The sequence below is a fragment of the Mustela putorius genome, unplaced genomic scaffold, assembly GCF_011764305.1.
Source record: "Mustela putorius furo isolate JIRA1106 unplaced genomic scaffold, ASM1176430v1.1 tig00001433_pilon_pilon_pilon, whole genome shotgun sequence".
NCBI classification, from domain to species: domain Eukaryota; kingdom Metazoa; phylum Chordata; class Mammalia; order Carnivora; family Mustelidae; genus Mustela; species Mustela putorius.
In genome coordinates, this window is record NW_025421741.1 from 1,830,424 (window position 1) to 1,852,366 (window position 21,943).

General features: G+C 55.9%; 1 protein-coding gene across 4 annotated transcripts in view; it reads right to left on the minus strand.

Annotated features, from left to right (window-relative positions):
* Positions 1-21,854, minus strand: part of POLE (DNA polymerase epsilon, catalytic subunit) — a 47,107-nt gene extending 25,253 nt beyond the window's left edge. For all 4 annotated transcript variants that reach the window (XM_045087680.1, XM_045087682.1, XM_045087681.1 and 1 more), the window contains exons 1-23: positions 21,763-21,854; positions 19,359-19,500; positions 18,906-18,986; positions 18,502-18,546; positions 18,256-18,348; positions 17,807-17,961; positions 16,278-16,419; positions 16,055-16,135; positions 14,998-15,105; positions 14,577-14,687; positions 14,038-14,123; positions 13,636-13,755; positions 12,204-12,336; positions 11,999-12,112; positions 11,674-11,886; positions 11,309-11,416; positions 8,053-8,181; positions 7,875-7,977; positions 7,637-7,783; positions 7,105-7,250; positions 3,412-3,560; positions 2,170-2,262; positions 1,831-1,975 (exon numbers count right to left, since the gene is read on the minus strand). In XM_045087680.1, coding sequence (XP_044943615.1) covers positions 1,831-1,975; positions 2,170-2,262; positions 3,412-3,560; positions 7,105-7,250; positions 7,637-7,783; positions 7,875-7,977; positions 8,053-8,181; positions 11,309-11,416; positions 11,674-11,886; positions 11,999-12,112; positions 12,204-12,336; positions 13,636-13,755; positions 14,038-14,123; positions 14,577-14,687; positions 14,998-15,105; positions 16,055-16,135; positions 16,278-16,419; positions 17,807-17,961; positions 18,256-18,348; positions 18,502-18,546; positions 18,906-18,986; positions 19,359-19,500; positions 21,763-21,824 — 2,706 coding nt within the window. In that variant the 5' untranslated portion in view covers positions 21,825-21,854. The remainder of the gene's footprint in view (positions 1-1,830; positions 1,976-2,169; positions 2,263-3,411; positions 3,561-7,104; positions 7,251-7,636; positions 7,784-7,874; positions 7,978-8,052; positions 8,182-11,308; positions 11,417-11,673; positions 11,887-11,998; positions 12,113-12,203; positions 12,337-13,635; positions 13,756-14,037; positions 14,124-14,576; positions 14,688-14,997; positions 15,106-16,054; positions 16,136-16,277; positions 16,420-17,806; positions 17,962-18,255; positions 18,349-18,501; positions 18,547-18,905; positions 18,987-19,358; positions 19,501-21,762) is intronic.
* Between the last annotated feature and the right edge of the window lie 89 nt (positions 21,855-21,943).

Genomic DNA, 21,943 nt, shown 5'->3' on the forward strand with positions numbered 1-21,943 from the left:
CAGAACTGCACTCCACGAAGAGTGAATCTCCAGCCAGGATGCTGGGCAATCCCGAGAGGGACCGCAGCCTGGAAGACACAAGCCCAGCTGCATTCTGTGCAGAATCCCGCTGACGGGCCGACTCGTCACTCTGGCAAACCCTGTCCTGACGGGGTAGTACAGACCGAAGACAGACACACTACACACACATGCTGTGCTGTAGCCGCAAGTTCACTGCACGTGATGGCACAATCCCGAAGGCACTGTGCACACACACACTAGGGCCCAACAAATAAACACACCAGAGTGAGGGACAGGCTTCTCACCACAGGAAGACGTTACCAACGAGGAAGGGGACTAGCCTGGGGCTGGACAGGTGAGTGTGGACTCACATTTTCGGTTTTAAAGCGCACACGTAGAGAAATCAATCCAGATGCATGTGTGGACAAGGAAGGTGTCAGGGAAACACTCCCTCCTGGCTCAGCCACCGCGAGAGCTAGAAGCACTAACACCCAGCAGCAAGGAGCATCTGTACCTGACCGTGGTTTCCAACACTCTCCCCAGTAAAAGGAACCTGGCTCCTTAGAAAAACGGGACTGGGACTGGGGAAACTCAACATAAGGCTACAGCACCTTACAGGACCAGGAAGTATGAAAGTGTTTGCTAAAGAAAAAAAAAAAGCCCCAAACCACAGAACAGAGGCATGCGTCAAGAATACGTGGACAAGGGGCGCCTGGGTGGCTCAGTGGGGTAAGCCTCTGCCTTCGGCTCAGGTCATGATCTCAGGGTCCTGGGATGGAGTCCCGCATTGGGCTCAGCGGGGAGCCTGCTTCCTCCTCTCTCTGCCTGCCTCTCTGCCTCCTTGTGATCTCTGTCTGTCAAATAAATAAATAAAATCTTAAAAAAAAAAGGATGAATACGTAGGCCAACGAGAAGGAGCCCCCAGCGGCCAGAGGAAGAAGTGCAGTCCAGAACCCAGCAGGACTCAACCAAGTGCGTCACTAAGCAGGGCTAAGTGGTCAAGGGTGATGGTGCTTCCCTACAGAAGGATTCCAAGTAATCCACGCGCCAGGAATGTGGGAGGGGAGAGCCACACAGAACCAGCAACAGACACTCAAACCAGGGAAGATCAGGGAGAGTCAGGACAGCTGCGTCCCCTCAGCGATCTCCCCAGCGTGCACGCGTGGCTCTGGTAGTTGAGCACGAGCCACACGGCGCGACACCACCGCGGGGGTGTGGGCTGCATGACCCCACGAGACGCTTCTGCAGCAGCAGGAAGGTGGTGGGGGAGTGGGCGGGACGGGGAAGGGGAGGCCAGCAGGGCAGATCCCGACACTGGGCAGCAACAGGAGGAAACACAGGCCATACCACCTCATTCTAACGACAAAAACAAGACACGAATCTGAAGGAGAGGCCGGCCAGGACTCCTTGAAGACAGGGAGCTGCCAGCCTGGAGGGACCTGAGCAGACAGGACCCGCACGTCGGCACAGGGCCCGGGCCCGGGAGATGCAGGAGACACAAAGACTCCAGCTTGGTCACGGTGTGGTGTGAGCGTGGACGCCTTAGCTGCGAGCCACAGCGTACACAAACCTCTTAAGTCCGACACTACTTCAAAATAAAAAGTTACAAGCATTAGAGGAAGACTCACTCCAGCGTGAGCACGGCACTCTGTACAGACCCTCGGGCTCTAGGGAAGCTTGAACGGCACAAGCAGGCCGGTCTCGTGTTCAGAAGGGAACACACAAGCCTGAGAACCAACACAGTCCCCCTCCCAATCCCCATCAGAGTTGGGGGTGGTGCCAGGAATCCAGGCCCAGGGAAGCAGGCCCTCCCTGGAGACCCAGGCTCACCTTGACCATGATATTTAACATGGCCCCAGGGTAGGAAATGGTCAGCTTGGGCTTTTTTACACTGGTCGTCTTGATGACAAAGTTTTCAGGGAAGCTGTTGGGCAGGACGCACCATATTCCATCGGTGTCCAGCTCCAAGGGCCTCCTTTGGAGAAACAGAGAAACAAGGCCACATGGAGACCGGACCATGGCCTTCACGTAGGGAGAACCCAGTGTGAAGGTCCTTCCTGGCCGTGGACCCAGGAAACACAGTGCCCACCTGCTGACTCCCCAAGCCGCCCGCCCGCCTTTCCCTCCAGGCTATCCGCTCCCGGCGGCTGACCCGAGTGCAGCACTCACCCGATCTGCTCGATCAGCTCCCGCGCCTGCGTGATGATGTTGGCTCCCGTGAAACAGACGATGCCTGCCATCTCCATGGAGTACCAGCGAGCCCTAAGAAAGACAGTCATAGCCTGGGGAACCGATGGGGCTCCCTGAAAGGGTCACTGGAGGAGGTCAGGAGAAGGAAACCAAGAAGGGGACATCGAAGCAGGGCCAGAGAATCACTGAGGAACTGAGCTCAGGACTGGGGACAGTCCTCTGCCCTCCTTCTGGGCACAGGGCTGGGAGAGGCAGCAGACTGCCAGGGCAGCAGCTCCCTCACCACCAGCCCAGGTGGCCGCACATGAGCCTCTTCCACAGTGCCCTGCGCCATCTTGTGCCCTTGCCATCTCCCAGACCCCACGCTCATCCTAACTCCTCAGGGAAAACACAAGCCCTCGGGCGGCCTCGGCTTCCTGCCAGGCATCTGCCTTATTGCCTCCAAACAGGTCTCAGTGGAAGGCGTCAGGCGACCCGAGGCCCGACGCTCCTGCTCCTAGGACTCCACTCTAGCCCGGCTTCCCACTCCTCCTTCTCTGCCATCAAAAAAACACACAACAGGGGCCCCTGAGTGGCTCAGTCAGTTAAATGTCCGATGCTTGGTTTGGGCTGTCATCTCAGGATTGTGGGACCAAGGCCCACGCTGGGCTCCACGCTTAGCGGGAAGCCGGCTTGGGAATCTCTCTCCCTCCCTCTGCCCCTTCCCCTCTCCCACTGCACACACACGGGAGCACATGTACTCGCTCTCCGGAATAAATAAATAAATCTTAAAAAAAAAAAAAAGTAACAATAAATAAAATGACTTTCACTCGAACCTAATCCCCAGTGCCCCATGTTTCTCCTTCTCCCAAGCTGCCATGCTGACCCTCCCACAGGGACCCCTCCCCACAGTGCCCGGGCCTATATGACCCCCTCCCCCCGAGGCTCTCACCCACCATTCGGATCCCACCTCATCCCATGTGCACCAGAAACAGTGGACCCTGGCTTTAAGGACCCCCCACCAACACTGGCCTTCCTGACCGCTCAGACAGCTTCACACCCTGTATCAGTCACGCGGTGTGGCCTGGTGGCTGCCCAGACCCTCTCCATGGCCTCCATCCCAGAAACCCACTGGAAACTGCCAAGTCACCGTGCGCAGCCCGGGACAGGGAGACGACGTGTCTGCGGCTGCCCCCTCCCCTCCCACCCCAACCCCTCCCTGGCCGCGCCGCGGGAGCGCACCCTCTGCGCATGACGTAGCCGTAGAAGGAGTTGAGGATGCACTTGTGCGCCAGCTGCAGGGAGTCGTACAGGACCTCCATGTTCCTGCAGCGCTTCACCTCGGCCGCGTCGCCCAGCTCCATGGCCGCGGAGAGCTTCTTTTTCCACACCTGGGGACCACACAGACACCGGTCACCTCCTCGGCTCTTCCAGCTCACGCTCCACGCAGTCAGTGGCCCAACGGTTTACGAGTTTGAAAATTTCAAATCTATAGAAAACTTCAAAATCCAATACAACGGAAGACCATAGCCGCGAGCAGAGAAACCACTGCTGACTCTTGGCCCCGTTTCCCTTTTCCCTTTTATTTATTTTTTTTAAGATTATTTATTTATTTATTTGACACACAGAGAGGGTGTGTAGGCAGAGAGGCAGGCAGAGAGAGAGTGGGGGGAAGCAGGCTCCCTGCTGAGCAGAGAGCCCGACGCAGGGCTCAGTCCCAGGACCCTGAGATCATGACCTGAGCTGAAGCCAGAGGTTTAACCCACTGAGCCACCCAGGCGCCCCTAGGCCATGTTTCCTTATCCGTTCTCTGTATGGGCACAGCCAGCAGAAAGGCACAGACATCAGGACCCGGCCCCCCGGAGAGTCCAGCACACAATTCCTAGGGATAAAGACATATTACACACCACAGCGCTATTACGGCCCCCGAGAAACCTAACAAGGGTATGGGACCCACACATCCCTCCCAGGTCTGCACAACCCGCAACCCAGCAGCCAGGCCAGAACCACACCCTGGGCTCCCACGTGTCCCGACAAGCTGGTAACCCAGCACTGCCTGGTACAAGGCAGATGTCCTGAAAAGAGTTCTGGACACAAAGGAGCTTTTATTTCTTGTGAAATCAACAAGAAGAAGACACGACGGCAACCCACTTGGACAACTCAGACCTGGGGCAACGTCAGCCTCCTGGGACGAAAGCCGGAACACAGCAGTGAGCGAAAAAACAAACGAACCCCACGTCCGAGACCAGCAACAGAGGAAGGGGCGTCACGACACCCAAGAAGCCCAGGGGCTCCCATTATCATCCTGTTATTCAGTGCGACCCTGACTTAACGCATGGACAAGCTGAGTTACAGGTCTTCTCCAACAGAACTCAGAAGCCGCTGACGCAGAGAGCAAAGTGCACCAATAAAGACAACATCTCAGCGTTACAAATGACTCATAAGCCTACTGACGGACCAACACCTGCTTATCGGATCCCCTAGCATGTTAGGAGAAGATAAACTCGATAAAGAGAACCAAAGACCTTACACTATTCTAAATGGTTGCAACGGAAATGTTGTCTTCGCCGTGATGGTCATTACACAGGATTTTGTCAAAATCCACAGAACCGCCACATAGAGGGTGACCAGCACGGATACTAGGGGCACCTGCCCTCGCCCCTGCCCAGGCTGCACGTCTGCCCCTGCTCGCTAACGTGGATGCTGTCACAGTGGCCAAACAGTTGACGCTTCCCTTTCTGCTTGAGAACGTCTCACCTTCACTCCCCTGGCTGATCAAACAGACAATAAACACCTGGAATGAATGAAAGGCTCTCCAGATTTTGAATGAGACGAGAAGCCATGGATCACGAATGCTGGGCGTGGGAGTGCCAGACCCCAGTCCCACCCAGGGCCAGCCCAGAGGGGCACATGGTGACACCTGGCCTTCACACCCACAGGCCGCACCTCCTGAGATGCTGAGCCCAAAAGACACCGCTGGAGGACATCTCCCCCAGGACGTGGGTGAGATGACACGGGCAGATTTGCTCTCCCTGCTTCACTGCGGTGGAGCAAGTCTTCACCAGCAGGAACTGCAGGGTGGGTTTCCGTGATGGGACTGGCTGTGCCGAGGCCGAGATGCCCCAGGATGAGGGGCCAGGCCTGTCTGTGTTAACCGGACTGAGGGTAACGGGAGCTACTCAAGAGGCCCCTAGTAAGAGCAACCGACAAAGAATCACGGGGGAGGCTGTAAATATTCCACTCAACTCCCCATCCCATGCAGAACAACTGAGCTATGCACTGAATGCCTACTATGCAGCAGCCTCCAAAGAACAAAGAATGAGACAGACGCACTCACCGCACTCTGAGTCCCTGTCCCAGGAGAGACACGTAACCACAAAACTTCAGTTACTTAACTGAAACAAAATGAGACGCTGCTGCAGCTCCTCTAAACGCTGAAAACAGAATGCCCCTAAGACCCAGCAATGCCACGGGGCACACACTCTGAAGACCTGAAAGCAGGGACCTAAGAAGGTATCTGTACCTCTACATTCACAGCAGCCAAAATGTGGACGCGGCCTAGCACCATGGGCAGGCGAAGAATGAACAGAATGTGGGGCGCACACACAGCGGGCCACCACTCAGCCTCAGAAGGAAGGGACTTCGGACCCTGGCCTCAGCATGGATGAAGCTTCAGGACTTGATGCTGAGGGCAATGAGCCGGTCATCGTCAGACGCTGCATGATCCCACCTCCCAGGGGGCTCTAGAGGTTAAACCCCGAGACAGAAAGCAGGACAGGGGGGTTACTGTTCCATGGGTGCAGTGTTAGTCCTGTCAGATGAAGAGTTCTGGAGAGCGACGGGGGAGGCCACACAACTGTGGGGATGTCCCCAGTGCCGCAGAACTGGGTTGGGTTCTAGGTTATGTCTGTCTTACCACACACACAAAAAAAACCACCAGGGGCACCTGGGTGGCTCAGTGGGTTAAGCCACTGCCTTCGGCTCAGGTCATGATCCCAGGGTCCTGGGATTGAGCCCCGCAGCGGGCTCTCTGCTCTGCGGGGAGCCTGCATTCCCCTCTCTCTCTGCCTGCCTCTCTGCCTACTTGTGATCTGTGTCAAATAAATAAATAAAATCGGGGCACCTGGGTGGCTCAGTGGGTTAAAGCCTCTGCCTTCAGCTCATGTCATGATCCCAGGGTCCTGGGATCAAGCCCCACATCGGGCTCTCTGCTCAGCAGGGAGCCTGCTTCCTCCTCTCTCTCTCTCTGCCTACTTGTGATCTCTGTCTGTCAAATAAAAAAAATTTAAAAAAATAAATAAATAAATAAATAAATAAAATCATTAAAAAAAAAAAAAAGAAACCACCAAAAAAGGTAGTAACAGTAAAATGTGATAACAAGAGTCTATCCGAGCGGGGGCCTTACTGAGTCTGGGGTGAAAAGACTTTCAGAAGAAAGACCCCCATTCGCTCAAGTGTGAAACTACTGTTTGTTATGACCACTGAGGTGTGGCCGTGGAGCCTCCCAGAGCCTCCCGGATTAAGCCATCTAGAAACCCTAGAAATCGCGCTCCCAGCCCTCCCGTCAGAGGCGGGAAACTAAATGCCACATCGTGCAGCCGGTTTCTGCCCCAGCTGCTCACCACCCCCCAGCAGGGGACGCAGCTCGGTCCCAGTAAAATTTTACTTATAAGAGGCCCGTCCAGCCATAGTGTGCTGACCTCTGCTCTAAATAAATCCTTCGAAAGCAATCATTGGGAAAATTTTCGAGGCCTCAGCCTTCAGTTCTTCAAAGCGAGAACAAATGTGCTCTCATTACTTTGCACACGCAGGAGCACCCCAAAGACGGGAGCCCCACGTCCTCGGTGGGGCGGTCACCACTGTCCAGACAGCAGCAGCAAGGATTCTCATCTCAGAATCTAGACTCTGCTCGGACCTCGCAAAGGGCAGACGCACCTTGTGGAGACCCTTGAACTCATAGCGCCTGTCTCGGAAGGCGCGCACCGTGTCCACGTAGAAGGAGTTCTCCCGCTGGCAGATGGTGGTGAGGCGCTCCTCCACCCGGGTCACGTGGATCTTCTTGTACGCCTTCCGGCAGTAATCTGAGCACCGGCGAGCGCAGGGGAGCGTGAGAGACTGCACAGTGGGTACCAGCCATCCTGGGCAGAGCCCAAGAAAGCCAGGAAGCAACAGACGCCAACAAGCGCAGCTTTCTAGCCTGGCACAAAGGAGCAGAGGCATCCAGAAGATGCGTGCTGGTTTATCCTATTATGGGACAGCCCCAGGGTGACCGGGCTGAACTCCCCAAGAGCATAGGAAGGAGAGATCACCTTCTGAAGGAGAAATAAAGAAAGGCTGCAGGAAGAAGCGGTTCACAGTGATCCCTCCTAGTGCAACATCCAGTCTAACGGACCCCAGGCTGGGACGTCCCCGCATGGCCCCACAGAGGCCCACGTGGGGGGAGGAGCCGCGTCCGGCAGCCGCTCACCTGCGAGCCTCCGCTTCTCGTATTTGGCCTGCTCCTCGCGGGACAGCTCGTGAAAGGCCCGCGCTGGGCCGTCTGCAGTCAGGGGAGGGAACTTCTCTGACTCCAGCTGGTGCTGGATCCGATGGTACTCGCTGCGGCTGGCTGGCACTGGGAGGGTGACAGAGGGGAGTCCGTGCCTGGGACCTGCGCGCCTGCTCGCCGCCCGGCCACCCTGCCGCTGCTCTGGGGCCACACTCACTGAACTCGCCCCTCCACTGCCAGGCCATCTTCCGCTGGCAGTCTGCTCCCGGCTTGTTGAAGTCACAGGCAGCGCAGGTGGCCTCGTCCACCACAGCAGAGGGCTGCGGCGGGACAAGAGGGGGTCAGTCAGGGCCTGTGCAGAAAGAGCTCGACTCTGATGGGGGAATCGGTCTCACCTGCAGGCGGTTTGTCAGGATTATGTTGGGGTACATGGCCCCCACGTCCAGGTGATAGATAAGGGGACACTCTATTCTGTTTGGAACATCTTTCAGGGAGATGAGCTTGCTCTTAATCTGATCACACACCTAGGAGAAAGGACAAAATAGTGAAGGCTAAGATGAAAACTCTAGAGTGTATGGACTGTCACAAAACGAGCACCATGGATCCCAGAAGGACGGCAGATGATGGTCACCAACACGTGGAGGTATGGGAGCCTCGTGAGACAGAGTCCTGAGGAGGACAGCATCTCGGGGTGCAGCAGCCGCTACCCCGGGGGACCTGTTGGGGCTGGGAGCACTGTGGAAGACCGTCTGCGACCTTGCACGACAGAGCCGTGTGCAGCGAGTGAGGAACTGGGCTGGTGTATCAACAGCCCTCTTCCTGGGGGCTGTCCGCAGCTGCATGGTGAGGGCATGGAGCACCCCAGCCTCAGCAACTCCTCACCCGACAGATGACAAGGCTCAAGAGATTAGTGGGGCTCTATCAGGGGTCCCCACAGCCCAAGTGCTATGCTCTGAGCCCCTATGCTAGACGGTCTCCAGCATTACTCCACGGGCTGGTCCCTCCAGTCTGCAGTCCAGGAGCCCTCCGGCCAAGGAACCACATGACAAGGGACCCCAGGCCAGAAACCGCATCAAAGTACTGACAGCACTGACAGGCCACCTGAGAGTCCCGGCTGAGCATAAGTTCACGTTCCAAATTGCTGAGCACGGAAGGAGCACCCCCAGGACCCCCATGACCGAGAGCAGACTCCGGAGGAGGAAGCCCCGAGAGACAGAGAACAAATCTCCTAGAGCAAACGCGGGAAAACGAGCATGAATAAAAACACTAAAGACCAAAACTCTAAAACAAAAGAGAACAGTTTAAAAAAAAAAAGCAGCACATCAGAAAAAAACCCCAACAGAGCCTTCAGAAATGGAAATATGGTCCTAAAAGAAGAAAGTCACTGCAGGGGCGCCTGGGCAGCTCAATGGGTTAAAGCCTCTGCCTTGGCTCAGGTCTCGATCCCAGGACCCTGGGATCGAGCCCCACCATTGGGCTCTCTGCTCAGCGGGGAGCCTGCTTCCTCCTCTCTCTCTCTGCCTGCCTCTCTGCCTACTTGTGATCTCTCTCTGTCAAATAAATAAATAAAATCTTAAAAAAAAAAAAAAAAAAGAAGTCACTGCAATGATGTAAGGCTAGCGCGAACAGGCTCCTGATGGGCACGAATTCTCATCCACTCCCCCAAAATGTAACACTGAGTTAAATCAGAGCACAGACAGGGACTTAACTGAAAAGTTCATTCTGCACAAAACATACACAACACCAAGGAACACAACCCCCAAATTTGAGAACGAGCATATCCACAAGTTAATCTAATAACTCAGCAAACCTCTGGGAAGGACCAGGTAACAAATACTTTAGGTTTTGTGGCGACACATTCTGTCACACGTTCTTCTGCGTGCGTGTGTGTGTGCGCGCGCGCATGTGTGTATGTATACACAGCATCTTAAAAACCATAAAAACCATTCTTGGGCTGCTGGCTGCATGGGTGTCGTGGGCCAGTTTGCCCACCGCTGCTTTAGTCCATCAGGAGTGAACGGAAACACAGCTAAACAGACCCAAGACTAGCCAGGAGAGTAGCCCCCTTTTTTATGAAATATGTTAAATTTGATAGTCATATGAGAAAAATCACTTGAATGCAAAATTGCCCTTAGTATTAAAAAGCTCTTTAAAGCCCTCCAAAGGGGCACCTGGGTGGCTCAGTTGGTTAAGCAACTGCATTATCTGCAGTTGGTGGACGAGGCCACCTGCTTGGGGCACGAACCTGGAGTCCCAGGATTGAGTCCTGCATCGGACTCCCTGCTTGGCAGAAAGTCTGCTTCTCCCTCTGACCTCTCCCCTCCCATGCTCGCTCTCTCTCAAATAAATAAATAAAATCTTTAAAAAAAATAATAACAAAAATACAAAAATAGAACTAAAACCCTCCAAAGAAGCCAAGACAAAAAACACACCAGAAACTGTAAGAAGCCATGACTCAAAGGAGCGTTACCTATTGTACAGAACAGGACATACTAGAAGCATTAATACCTTCTGTTCCTAACTGAATTCTAGGCAAATGAATCATGAGGAGAACAGTCCCTCCACCTTCCACTCTGAAATGCTAACAGTGAGGGAGAAGCGAAGAGGCAGCGTTCCCAGAGGACACGCCCCACACCACCATGACCCCAGCTGGAACCTCCCGTCCGCATCACGGGGACAAGATGGTCCCTTAGAAACAAAGCGATAGGCCTGTTACCCTTTTCCTAAGGACGCCGGGCTGCCCTTTAGAACATTCTGGAGACAGCGCGTGAGCCACACTCCACATCCTCCAGGAGCCCGGAGTCTGGAGGCCTCTGCTCAGCACACCCTGGTTTCATTCACGTTGCCCCTTCTCCAACTTCAAAGTGGTGTCCGTTCCTTCTGAGGCACTAACTCACATCGGGATTCGGGCCTGGATGCGCCTCACAGGTCGCGCTCTGAGAGCTCCCGAGGCATACGGCAGCCGGAGCGGACAACAGCTACACGGCACTTCCCAGCTGGCAGACGACGCAAACACATTCTCATTTGAATTCTGTCTAGTGAGTCTGGTACAAGATGTTTCTTGAGATCAACCCTAAAACTGGTAGAAACTCCAAACCACGAGTCGCTCAACAAGCCACAGTGCTGAGCAGGGCCAAACAGCCACGCCGGAGAAGGGCCCCGCCCGAAGACTTGGACCTGCAGGCCCGGGGCGCGCCGACGGTGGTGCCTTCTAGCCCTTGCGTGACGGGAGTTACATTTGCTGTGTTCTACTCTGTCCCTGCAGGAACGGCCTCAGCACTTTGAAAGTGTCCTCAACAACAAAACATAAAAACCAATGGCTCCCCGCTGCCTACAAAGTAAAGTCCAAACAATCTGGGCTCCCGACCCAGCCCTGCCCCCTGGCCCAAACCCACCCAGCACAATGTTCCAAGAATCAGGTCGCCAGCCCTCCGCCTCCTGGTGACACTCTCCTACCTCCCTGGGTTGGAGACCACCTGCGACCACCACAACTGTCCTGTCCCTCCCCCAAGCAGACCCACACCTGTGTCCTCCCTCTCAGGGATCAAGTACCAGCACCCAGCAGGGACACACCAAACACACTACAGAAAGAAGCCAGTCTCCCAGGCAGGGCACGTGATGACGGCTTCTCCCGGCCCCGTGGAGCGTTACCTCTTGGAAGTTGGTGACCTCCTCCATGGGCACCTTTTCTTCTTCCTCGATGGCATGACGCATGGTCTTCTCCACCCGCTGCAGCAGGAAGTCAAAGGCAGCAGGATTCTAGCACAACGACCGAGAGGACACGAGTGAGACGGGACATGCCGTCACGCCAACCAGTCTACCTCAGGCAGGACGGGACACCGCGGGGAACACCCCAGAGGAGCTGAGCGCCTGCCCCGCAGCGCCTCTGCCAAGGGCAGGCTAAACAGAGGAGGTCTGATGGGCCACGGAGGAGGAGAGCGGTCAGGGTTGGCTGCAGCCCTCGCCACTTCTGGGCCCCACCAAGCATTCGGCGGGAAGACCAGGGAAGGGCTCACCATCCTGAACCGGCAGGGGATGTCGCTGCGAAACACGCCTGACTCGAGGGCCTCCACGTGGCCACCCACGTAGGTCTCGGCGTCTAGCACATGACCGTCATCCGTCAGCTTGTTGAACTCCTGCTCCTGCTTGTTGGGGAAGATGATGTTGGCGTGGAAGGCTTGCACCATCAATAAGGCCTCACACAACGTCCCGGAGCCCTTCCGCAGCACCTACGGGGGGAACCAGGCTTCAGACCACAGCCGCATCCACACCAGCGGCTGGGCGCCAGCGCCCTCGGGCAGCGTGCGGAGAACGGCTCACGGGGCCACGAGAGGCACTGACCTCGTCGGGCTCCATGGGGATAATGGTGCAGAGGGCGAATATAAAGGGATGGACGTACTTCATGTACAGGTAGTACGTGGCCACCGCGTCTGACACGGAGTACGTGGCCAGAGTCTGAGGAGAGAACATCAGAGAGTAAGAGCCACGAGGAGCCCCGGAGGCCCCGCGGCAAGCGCAAGGGGGCACAGTGAGGAGACGCACGTGCCTGGGGCTGCTCGGTGGCCATCCGGCACATGTCCTCGGGGTCCAGCTCCACGGGGTCATAGCCCAGCTTGGCTTTGGCAGCCGCCTTGAGGTTGTGGCTGCCCACAGGAAGGTAACTGTCCCGCTTCACCCACCTGAGAACCAGATCGAGAGCCAAGTCAGAGAGGACTCGGAGACGAAGCCCAGGAACCGGGAGAGGGGCAAAGCTGCACGCACCCCAGACAGTCCTAACGGCGCCCCGAAGATCTCCTCCGAGACCACACAGGGAGCACACCCCACGAAGCCTTTCACCCGGATCCGGTCAACCTTGCAGAGGAGCCCACAAAGGTGAGGAAAGGCGAGCGCCGGTCCGCCAAGCCCCACGGCCCCCCCTCCTCCCTGCCCTCCCCCCTGAGGGAGAAGACAAAGGTGAGCGGGCGGGACCCCGCACCCCCGGCCTCCCTCCGGCCCTCCAGCTCGTCCTGGGGCTGCTTCTACTTTGCGCTGCGCTCCCCCTCCCTCAGACCCTATTTCCGAGCTCCTATTCTCTCCTTCCACGGTCCCTTCCACGTGGAAACTAGAAGCACCCTGTGCCCCTCGCCCCGGGCCTGTCTCCATGCCCGCCCGTCAACTCAGTCCCATGGCCAACAGTGTCCCTGGCAGCCACAGCCCCTCATGACTGCAACTAGCCTCAGCTCCCTCAGCCTCTGCACTCTTCACTCCTGCCATCCTCCGCCCCAGAAATGCCCCGTCACCTCGCAGTACTGCCACCTCCTCTGAGAGCGCCCACCTGTCCTTTTACCTCTGTCGCCCTGCCCCATGTGAAGGGGTTCCCAGGCCTGCTGAGAAGCTGAGCCCTGCTCCCCCAGAGGCCCACCCCAAACCCTGTGCCTCATGTGCCTCTGCCCCCCATTCATGGATCCCCCAATCCTGCCCTCATTACGACTCGGCCTACCCACTGCAACCCACGCACCATGACGCCAGGGCTGCAGAGAAAACAGACCAAGTGTGTCAATGGCTCCCCAGAACTCACCTCTCCACAGGGTACAGGAGGCTCACAAGACCGCCTTTCTCTCCTGCCTTCCCTCTCAGCACTCGGAGCCCCCTTGAATGCCTCTCTCGAGGCTGGACACCCCTGGTGCAGCACGCCCACCTTTGTGGAGGGCTCCCACTGCACCAAGGCCTCACCCACCTGGCCTTTCTGCTCTGGCTTCCCCACCAGGCCTGACGCTAACGTGGTTGTTGGTAGAAGGGATAGCGAGCCCACGTAAAAGACAGCACATCCCCAGACCCAGCCAGAGCCGCCCACCGTCCCGAAGGCAGTGGGAGCTACTTCTCAGAAGCCACCCTCCCCCGTCAAAGGGAGGGGGACAGGGCCAGTACGTGCAAGAAGGAGCTCCGGACCCCGTCCCAGAAAGCCCTCCTGCAGCAGCGCAGCGAGCTGCCAGGCCTACCTGAGACAGTCCATGTGGATGCACTGGGACGCCTTGTACTCCCCCTGGCTGTCCTTCTGGAACCCGATCTCCTGGTACATGTTCAGTCCGTGGACCGCTGCTCTGGCCTCCACAAACGGCCTAGGGATGAGGGCAGACAGACGGGCACGTGGCAGTCATCCTTTAGCTCCCTCAGAGATAGGAGACTGCCCCCAGCGGACCCCAAGCGGACCCAGGAACCCCCACACCCACTTCTCAAACAGTGCGAGGTGCTTCTCGGGCCGCCAAGCAGGCCCTCTTACCCTCCCTCCTCTCCCACTTTCTTCCCATCTCGACCGCTTGTAACTGAGCACATCTACACCCCCGTGCAACGCCCCCTCCCAAACACATTGGAGTGACCCGCAAGCAAGACGTCACACTTACCAGTCAAAAAAGTCCCCGTTGTAGGTGACCATGATGGTGGGTTTGGTCTCCTGGACATGTTCAAACCATCTCTGGAGTAGATGAACCTAAATCCAATAATGATTCTCGGCTGTCAGAGGATTGCTGCTTCTCTTCGAGCCGTTACCTAACACCCCTCCTACAGGTCAGGAAGCTGTCACCGTGTCATTCCCGCAGCCGCCCCTGCCTCCAGTGTGGACAGGGACCCCACTAAACACCCTGTGCGGGCCACCACGCAGGCTACGTGCGCGCCAAGTCTGCCTCCTCCTGTTTCACCCCAGATACCAGCAGTATCCCGAAAGACACCTCTTTTTCCCCTTTAAAGATGTTATTTTCCCACAAAATAAAACCGAGAACTAGAGAGAGAACACAAATGGGGGAGACAGAGGAGAAGCAGGCCCCCACCTCACTGGGAGCCCGACGCAGGGCTCGACCCCCAGACCCTGGGATCATGATCTGAGCCGAAGGCAGACGCGTAACGACTGAGCCCCCCCGGCAACCCACCAAGGGCACCTCTTTACCTCATCGGGTTCATTGAAGACACAAAAAGGTCCTTCATACTCTGGTTTGGGGGTGAACTCGAAATCTTCAACATCTTCAGAAACGATCTCCCTGTTGGTGATGAGGTAGCCCTGGGAAGTACGTGAGCCATCGGCACGAGTTAGGACACATAAAGCCAAAACACACCTCTTCTCTCTTGGCCCAGAAGCTCCTGCTGCAGCAATCTGCAGCAACGGGAAGTCACCCCGGCTCCCCCCAGAAGAGCCCTGAGTGTCTCAAGCTTCTATTGGAAGGACCATGGCTTGTTTGTTCACTTTCCAGGACTCGACTCACTAATTTTTCACCCAAAATACAGGAAACACAGGGGGATGCTGCCCTGATTTAGAGACTAGACAAGGTTCCTGCTCCCGTGAAACATACATCCCGAAAGGTACCACTTACCTGACCATCAATCATATACGAAATCATCATAATCTGGTCAGTCTCAGCATCGGGAAACTTGAGGGGCAGTTTGGTGGTCTCAATGTCAAATGCCAAAACCACAGGGTCCTGCAGGGACACAATGTCTCATTAAATTGGACAGAAAGCAAGCCAAGCTCTAGAGATCCCAAACGTCTTCCCAACACCTGCCACCTCCACCCCTGCCTCCAGCTGCTAAAGGAGTCCCGCTGCCCCAGGGAGAGGTTCCAGAAGAAGTGAGACCAGCATTCTGGGGTTGACTGAGCTGTATCAAGAATGCCACGATTCACTGCTGGTACAAAAACTTAAACACATACAAGTGGTTAGAGCATGAGAGGAAAATCCTAGGATTATAGAACACCTGAGTCTCGACGTGCGTGAAAATGCGTGACCTTGTTTTGACCTTTGTGACAACCCAGAGACGACTTCGTGGTACAGAGATGACATCTCTGTTTTGGATATGAGCAAAGAGCAATGCAGAATCGCCCAAGAACACAGAGCCATCCCTGAACCAAGGCCTTCCGGTCGTGAATCCATTTTCAACACACCACTTTGCTCTCAGCAGCCCAAAATGGAAGTCAGCACTTTCCCTCAAATGTTCAGATCCAGCCCAGCTCAAACACGGACATCACATGGGGATACATAAGCACAGGGTGAAAATTATGCTTGGTCAGAAATAGGTGTCTGTGGGGCTCAGTCGTTAAGCGTCTGCCTTTGGCTCAGGTCCTGATCCCAGGGTAACCGGGATGGAGCCCCGCATCGGGCTCCCTGTTCCACGGGAAGCCTGCTTCTTCCTCTCCCTCTCCCCCTGCTTGTGTTCCCTCTCTCACTGTGTCTCTCTCTGTCAAATAAATCAATAAAATCTTAAAAAAAAGAAAAAAAGAAAGACCAAAAAAATTTTTTTTCTACATTTTTAAGAAAGTACCTAAGGGAAAAGAAGAAAACAAATCTCTGAATCAAATTCATCCTTCAGCACTGAATGAAATCTCTCCAGAAACAAGTGGAAAGCCAGGACGGAGGAAATGCAAAAAGTACTCACAGGTCGTTCAACAAGGTCATCTCGTCGGGTGATTTCCACGGGAAAGGCACTTCCTCGGTATCTGACATTGTACCAGTGAGCCTGCGGGATGGGGAGCACGTTAAGAAAAAGCTCTGCGTCTGTCCCGGGAGGTGTATCTGTATGTACAGTAAACCTGTATGGATTTATCCTTCCAGGGTCACTGCCCGACTGTCCGGTTGCCCAAAAGGCACGGCCCACTTACCACGTGGATCTTCAGGTCAATGGAGAGGCGGATGTGGTAGGGCACGTCATACTCCCGCATGTCTACAATGTTGTCCCACTGGTCAGTGACCTTCTTGGAGGCTTCCTCTTCATCAATAACCACACTGCTCCCTTGCAGGACACTGCAAAACAGAGAAGGCCAGCTTACTCAACTACACTCTGCTTGGGGGTGGAACAGGAACGAAGACCACAGCCCACGTGGAGTAAACACAGAAGGTAAATCGAGGTGGCAGCGTGCCCAGACAGGCTCTTCTTAAGAGAATGACCTCGGATGACACCTTCCTCTAAGCAGCAGACCAGATAGGAAATTTCATGCACACTTAGGACATGTATTTTATAGGATATAAGATAAAAATTTTAAAAATTGGGGTGTCTGAGTGGCTCAGTGGGTTAAAGCCTCTGCCTTTGGCTCAGGTCATGATCCCCGTATCCTGGGATCGAGCCCCCCATCAGGCTCTCTGCTCAGTGGGGACTCCTCTCTCTCTGCCTACTTGTGATCTCTGTCAAATAAATAAATAAAATCTTTTTTTTTTTTTTAAGATTTTATTTATTTATTTGACAGAGAGATCACAAGTAGGCTGAGAGGCAGGCAGAGAGAGAGAGAGGAGGAAGCAGGCTCCCTGCTGAGCAGAGAGCCTGATGTGGGGCTCGATCCCAGGACCTTGGGATCATGACCGGAGCCAAAGGCAGAGGCATAACACACTGAGCCACCCCGGTGCCCCAGTAAATAAAATCTTTTTTAAAAAAAAAATTGGGGCGCCTGGGTAGCTCAGTCATTAAGCATCTGCCTTTGGCTCAGGTCACAATCGCAGGGTGCTGGGATTGAGTCCCGCATTGGGCTACCCCTCCCTGCTCAGTGGTAAGTCAGCTTTGGATTCTCTTTCCCTCTGCCCCTCCCACTGCTCAAACTCACTCTCTCTCTCAAATAAATCTTTAAAAAAAGGGGGAGGGAGTGGGTGTCATTGGGAATCCAAAATGTCTTTACTATTACAGCAACTCAACGTTGGAGCCACAACTCCACCCCTCTGTAAGAAAAGAGGCACAGCTAAAATACAACCCAGGAAACCACCCTTTATTGAACACAAATGCACCACGTAAGAAATTCTACCCAGGCTGGGACACCTGGGTGGCTTGGCTGAGGGTTCGCCTCTTGATTTTGGCTCAGGCGATGATCTCAAAATGGTGAGACTGATCCCCAGGTTGGGCCCTGTGTTGGGAGTAGAGTCTCCTTAGAATTCTCTCTCCTCTTCACCCTCTGTCCCTTCCCTCCCCTCACACTCTCTTGCTCTCTCTCCAAAGAATAAAATAGATAAATAAATATAAATAAACTAAAAATTTTTTAGAAGAAATTCTACCTAATTTCTTGCAAGTGTTTCTACAATGAACAGAGCTGATCCTCAAGGTAACTTTGTTGCTAGTTTTCCTGCTTCCCATCCATCTCCTCAACTTAGCAGGAATGGGCAACAGTCCTGAGGGCCACCTGGCTGCCCTGCTTGCGAGAAGTCCCACCTGGAGAGCATGGCTGTGTAGGCGTCACCGGCGTGGCCCTGCTCCCGGTTCTTCTTCACAGCAGGGGAGATGTCCTTCCTCACTCTGACAAGATCCTCCACGGTGTTGAAGGACAGCTTAACGTAATTCCGCTTCAAACCGACCAAGTGATTTGGCTACAAAGTGTAAGATTATGCTCATGAGTTCAAGAGGAAAAGGACTTTATTGGGGTAAGAAAACAAGGGGACAACAACTCAAAGGCTGAGCAGAAAAGTTGGCAAGTCCAAAGCATCTTGCCCAATTCTGCATGTGCACAACTAAACGACTAACATTCTCCAAGAGGACATACGGACAGTCACCAAACATCCGTATACCAGCCCACAGGTGCTAAACCTGACCTCTTCCCAGCTCTACCCCAGAGGCAGGACAGACCAGCCTCACTCACCCTGAAGCGTCCAGGTGATACTCACCAAGTCCAGGTCCTCCTTGGGAACAGTCTCTATTTTAGCAATTTTTCCCTGAAACTTCTTGGAGAGAAAAGACGAAACTTCTCGTTCACAACCCTACATCGAGATCAGAATGCAAGGACTTCCTATCAGTAAGATCTATTGTCTTCCTCGCCCGTTTCTCCAGAGCCCTCTCTACTTTCAGTCCTGAAATCCCCCCCATAAAATGAAGCACCGGCCGTGTGGCCTGATTCTACGCAGCGGGCTTACCTTCCTGGTCGCAATGTAGAAATACGGCTTGTAGGGCAAGGCCACCTGTGAGAGCCGCCAACCCATGTGGGGGCGATGAGAAAGAAGAAAGAAAAGTGAGACGGGCTGTTTGCCGCTGTACCCACAAGTCTCTTACAAGATGACACGGTCCAGAATCAGCAGCTGCACGGACGGCAAGGGCAGCGTCTGAGACACAAAAGTGCCCCTCTTTCAGTCCTTCCAAGCTGCTTCTCTTATGACATCTCAGACGGGGACCCATGTGGCTCCAAGGGGCCCATGTCTCCAGAGGCTTCGGGCAGCTGCACACCAGAAGCCTCTCAACCCCTCTCCTCCTAGAACACCTGCCATCCCAGCTACATCTCATCACTGAGTGGGTCTTAGGTTCTCGGGGTTCAAGCTCTTACCTTAAATCTGCTCCCGTCATCTTGAATAAAGTAGTAATCCACTGCACTGACTAAGCGCTTGTCTTCATCTAAAATCTCAGTCTACGAGAGAATCAGTCAACACAGGCACAAAGTCATCCTCGAGGCAGTACAAGAACCCTCTTGCTCCTGCTCTTCGGGAGCCTGAGCACAGAAACAAACTCCTTCTCCAACCCCACATAAACACTCCCCGTCCAGGAGAGCCGCAGCACAGCACCTGCCACGCGAGGATTTCTCGCAATCTCTCCCTCATTCTTGAAGACTTTTTAGGGTTAACGGGGAACGCCCTCAGCCTTGTTGGCTCAGTAGCCTCTTTACAGGCCGGTGATGCTGAAGAAGAAAGGAGGCGAGCTCCCCTCCATCCCACCGCCGCCTGCGCCGCCCGCTCTTCCGAGGCCTAAGCCACGAGGAGGGCGCCGCTGCCCAGGGGCTTACAGGGTGCATGTTGATAAGCCAGCCTGTCTTCTCGCCGGGCTCCTTGAGTCTCTCAAAGCCAAACCGCAAATCCATCTTATCCGTCCACTGGCTGCGCTCCAGGCGCTTAAGTGCCGAGACGGAGGAAGAGGGGCCATCGTCCCTGAATGAAAGGAGGGAAATCCTGTCTTCACGGATCATGACTCACTCCTGCAACCTCAGTGCGCCCGGCGTAAGCACTTTGGATGCAACAGTCGATGCACCCCTGAAAAACCTCCTATTTGACAAAAGCGGTTCATCAAAGTAACAAGAGTCACTGGAAACATGACTGGAGCAGGAACCTCAAAACCCGCTCAACTCTGTAACCAGAACACTAAGAAAACAAGCACCAAGGCTAGATGCTGCTGCCTCGGGGGATGTTAAAAACACAGAGGGGCGCCTGGGTGGCTCAGTCAGCTCAGTACCTGACTTGATCTTGGCTCAGGTCATGATCTCAGGGTCACAAAACTGAGTCTCTCTCCCCCCTCTGTCCCCTTCCTAGGCATTTATCCCGGAGGAAAGAAAACTCTTTCATACAAAAACTCATGTGTGGGGGGCGCCTGGGTGGCTCAGTGGGTTAAAGCCTCTGCGTTTGGCTCAGGTCATGGTCTCACGGTCCTGGGATCGAGTCCCACATCGGGCTCCCTGCTCCGCTGGAAGCCTGTTTCCTTTCCTCTCTCTGCCTGCATGTTATCTCTGTCAAATAAATAAATAAAATCTTAAAAAAAAAAAAAACAACCTCATGTGTGAACATTCATACCACTTCACTCATTATAGCCAAAACATGGAAGCAACCGAAACATTACCTACGGATAAATAATAATTAATTTGGGGTATATCCATCCCACGGAAGACTACCCGTCAACAAAACAGAAGAAATGTATTGATTCATGCAGTAACTCAGATGGACCTCAAGGGAATTATGCTGAGTGGAAAAAGCCAACCTGACTTTTGATCATTTGACTTCTAATCTGACTTACGTAGAGTTCTTGAAATAAAATCAGAGGTGGAGGCTAGATTAGCGGCTGCCCTGGATGAGGAAGAGGGGGAATGAAGGTGGCTGTGGCTCTGAAAGGGTAGCATGAGGGAGCCTGGGGACAGATCGGCCCTGTGTCTTGACGGGGTGGTCACAGACACACAACGGGCACGGAACTAAATACACCCGCATACGTAACCGCGTGTCCATGCATCGCTCCAACAGCCATTTCCTGCTTGTGACCTCGTATTCTAGTGCCCCAGACATCAGCACCGGGGGAAACTGGCTGACCCGTGGATGGGATCTCTCAGGAATTCCCTTTTTTTTTAAGATACTATTTATGTATTTGACGGAGCAGGAGCGGGGGAGCAGCAAGGGGAGAGGGAGAAGCGGACTCCCGCGGAGCAGCGAGCCTGGGCTCCGCCCCAAGACCCTGCGATCGCGACCTGAGCTCGAGGCAGACGCTCGAGGGGCTGCGAGCTTCCTGTGTTCATCGTTTTTAAAGGGACGGTTCTCGGTGCATCGTCGGTGTTTCCGGGTCCGGAAACTGACGCGTCCCACACAAGACGTTCCCGCATCCCGCAACCCCGAAACCGCAAAGCTGGCGGGGGGGGGGGGGGGGGGAGAGCTTCGCTGACGGGTCTGGACCCGACGCTAACTCTGCAGCAAAACTCGCAGTGAGGCGCCGCGCGCGGGAGGCGCACACGGGGTCGTCCGCAGGCGGTGCCGACGCCGCCGACCGCGCCCGCGGGACCGGTGACCGGTGACCGACCGACCGACCGGGAATGTCCGCTTCTGCCGCTACGAGGGGCGCGTCCGCAGCGCACACACGATCCGAAAGAGACGACTCGACCCACCGCTCGGACCTGTCTCGGTTCACCGAGCGCGAGCCCAGGACGCGCACCGACGCCGGTCCCCGCCCCGGCCGGGCGCCCCGCTCCAAGCCCACCCGCCCCGCGCCGGGGCCGGTCCCACGCACACACCCGGCCGGCACCGCGCAGCCCCCGGGGTCGGCCGCGCGGGTCGTCCCGCCGCAAGCCCGCCGCCCCGTTCCCCCCACCGCCCCGCACGGCCCCGCGCGCTGCCCCGGGCCCGACCCCGACCCCGCGCGAGCCCGGAGCGAGAGGAGGCGACGAGCGCGCGCCGCGGCAGCCGCGAGGCCGGTCTCCCCCGCGCCGCGGTCTGCAGGCACCGAGGGCCGGCTGGGTCAGCTCCGGCTTCCGCAGAGCCGTCTGCCCTCGGAGCGCGGCCCCGGGCGAGCGCAGGACGACGGCGGCCTGTGGAGGCCCGCGCCGCGGCCGCGCGCCAGGAGCTCGCACTCGGCAGCCCGCACCCCGCGCCCCCGCGCCCCTCACCGGCTGGCCTCGACCCCCCGCCGCCCCCGCGCCCCCCGCCGCCCCCGCCCCTCACCGGCTGGCCTCGCCGTCCGGGCCCGGCTCCGCGCGCTGCCGCCCGCTGTTCCTCAGAACCATCGCGCCGCGCCGCCCTCCCGGACGGATTTGGCGCGCTCCCACCAACTCTCGCGAGACAGCGCCGCGCCCGCCGCCCAATCCGGAGGCCCCGCCGCGCCGCGCCCCGCCCCGCCGAGCGC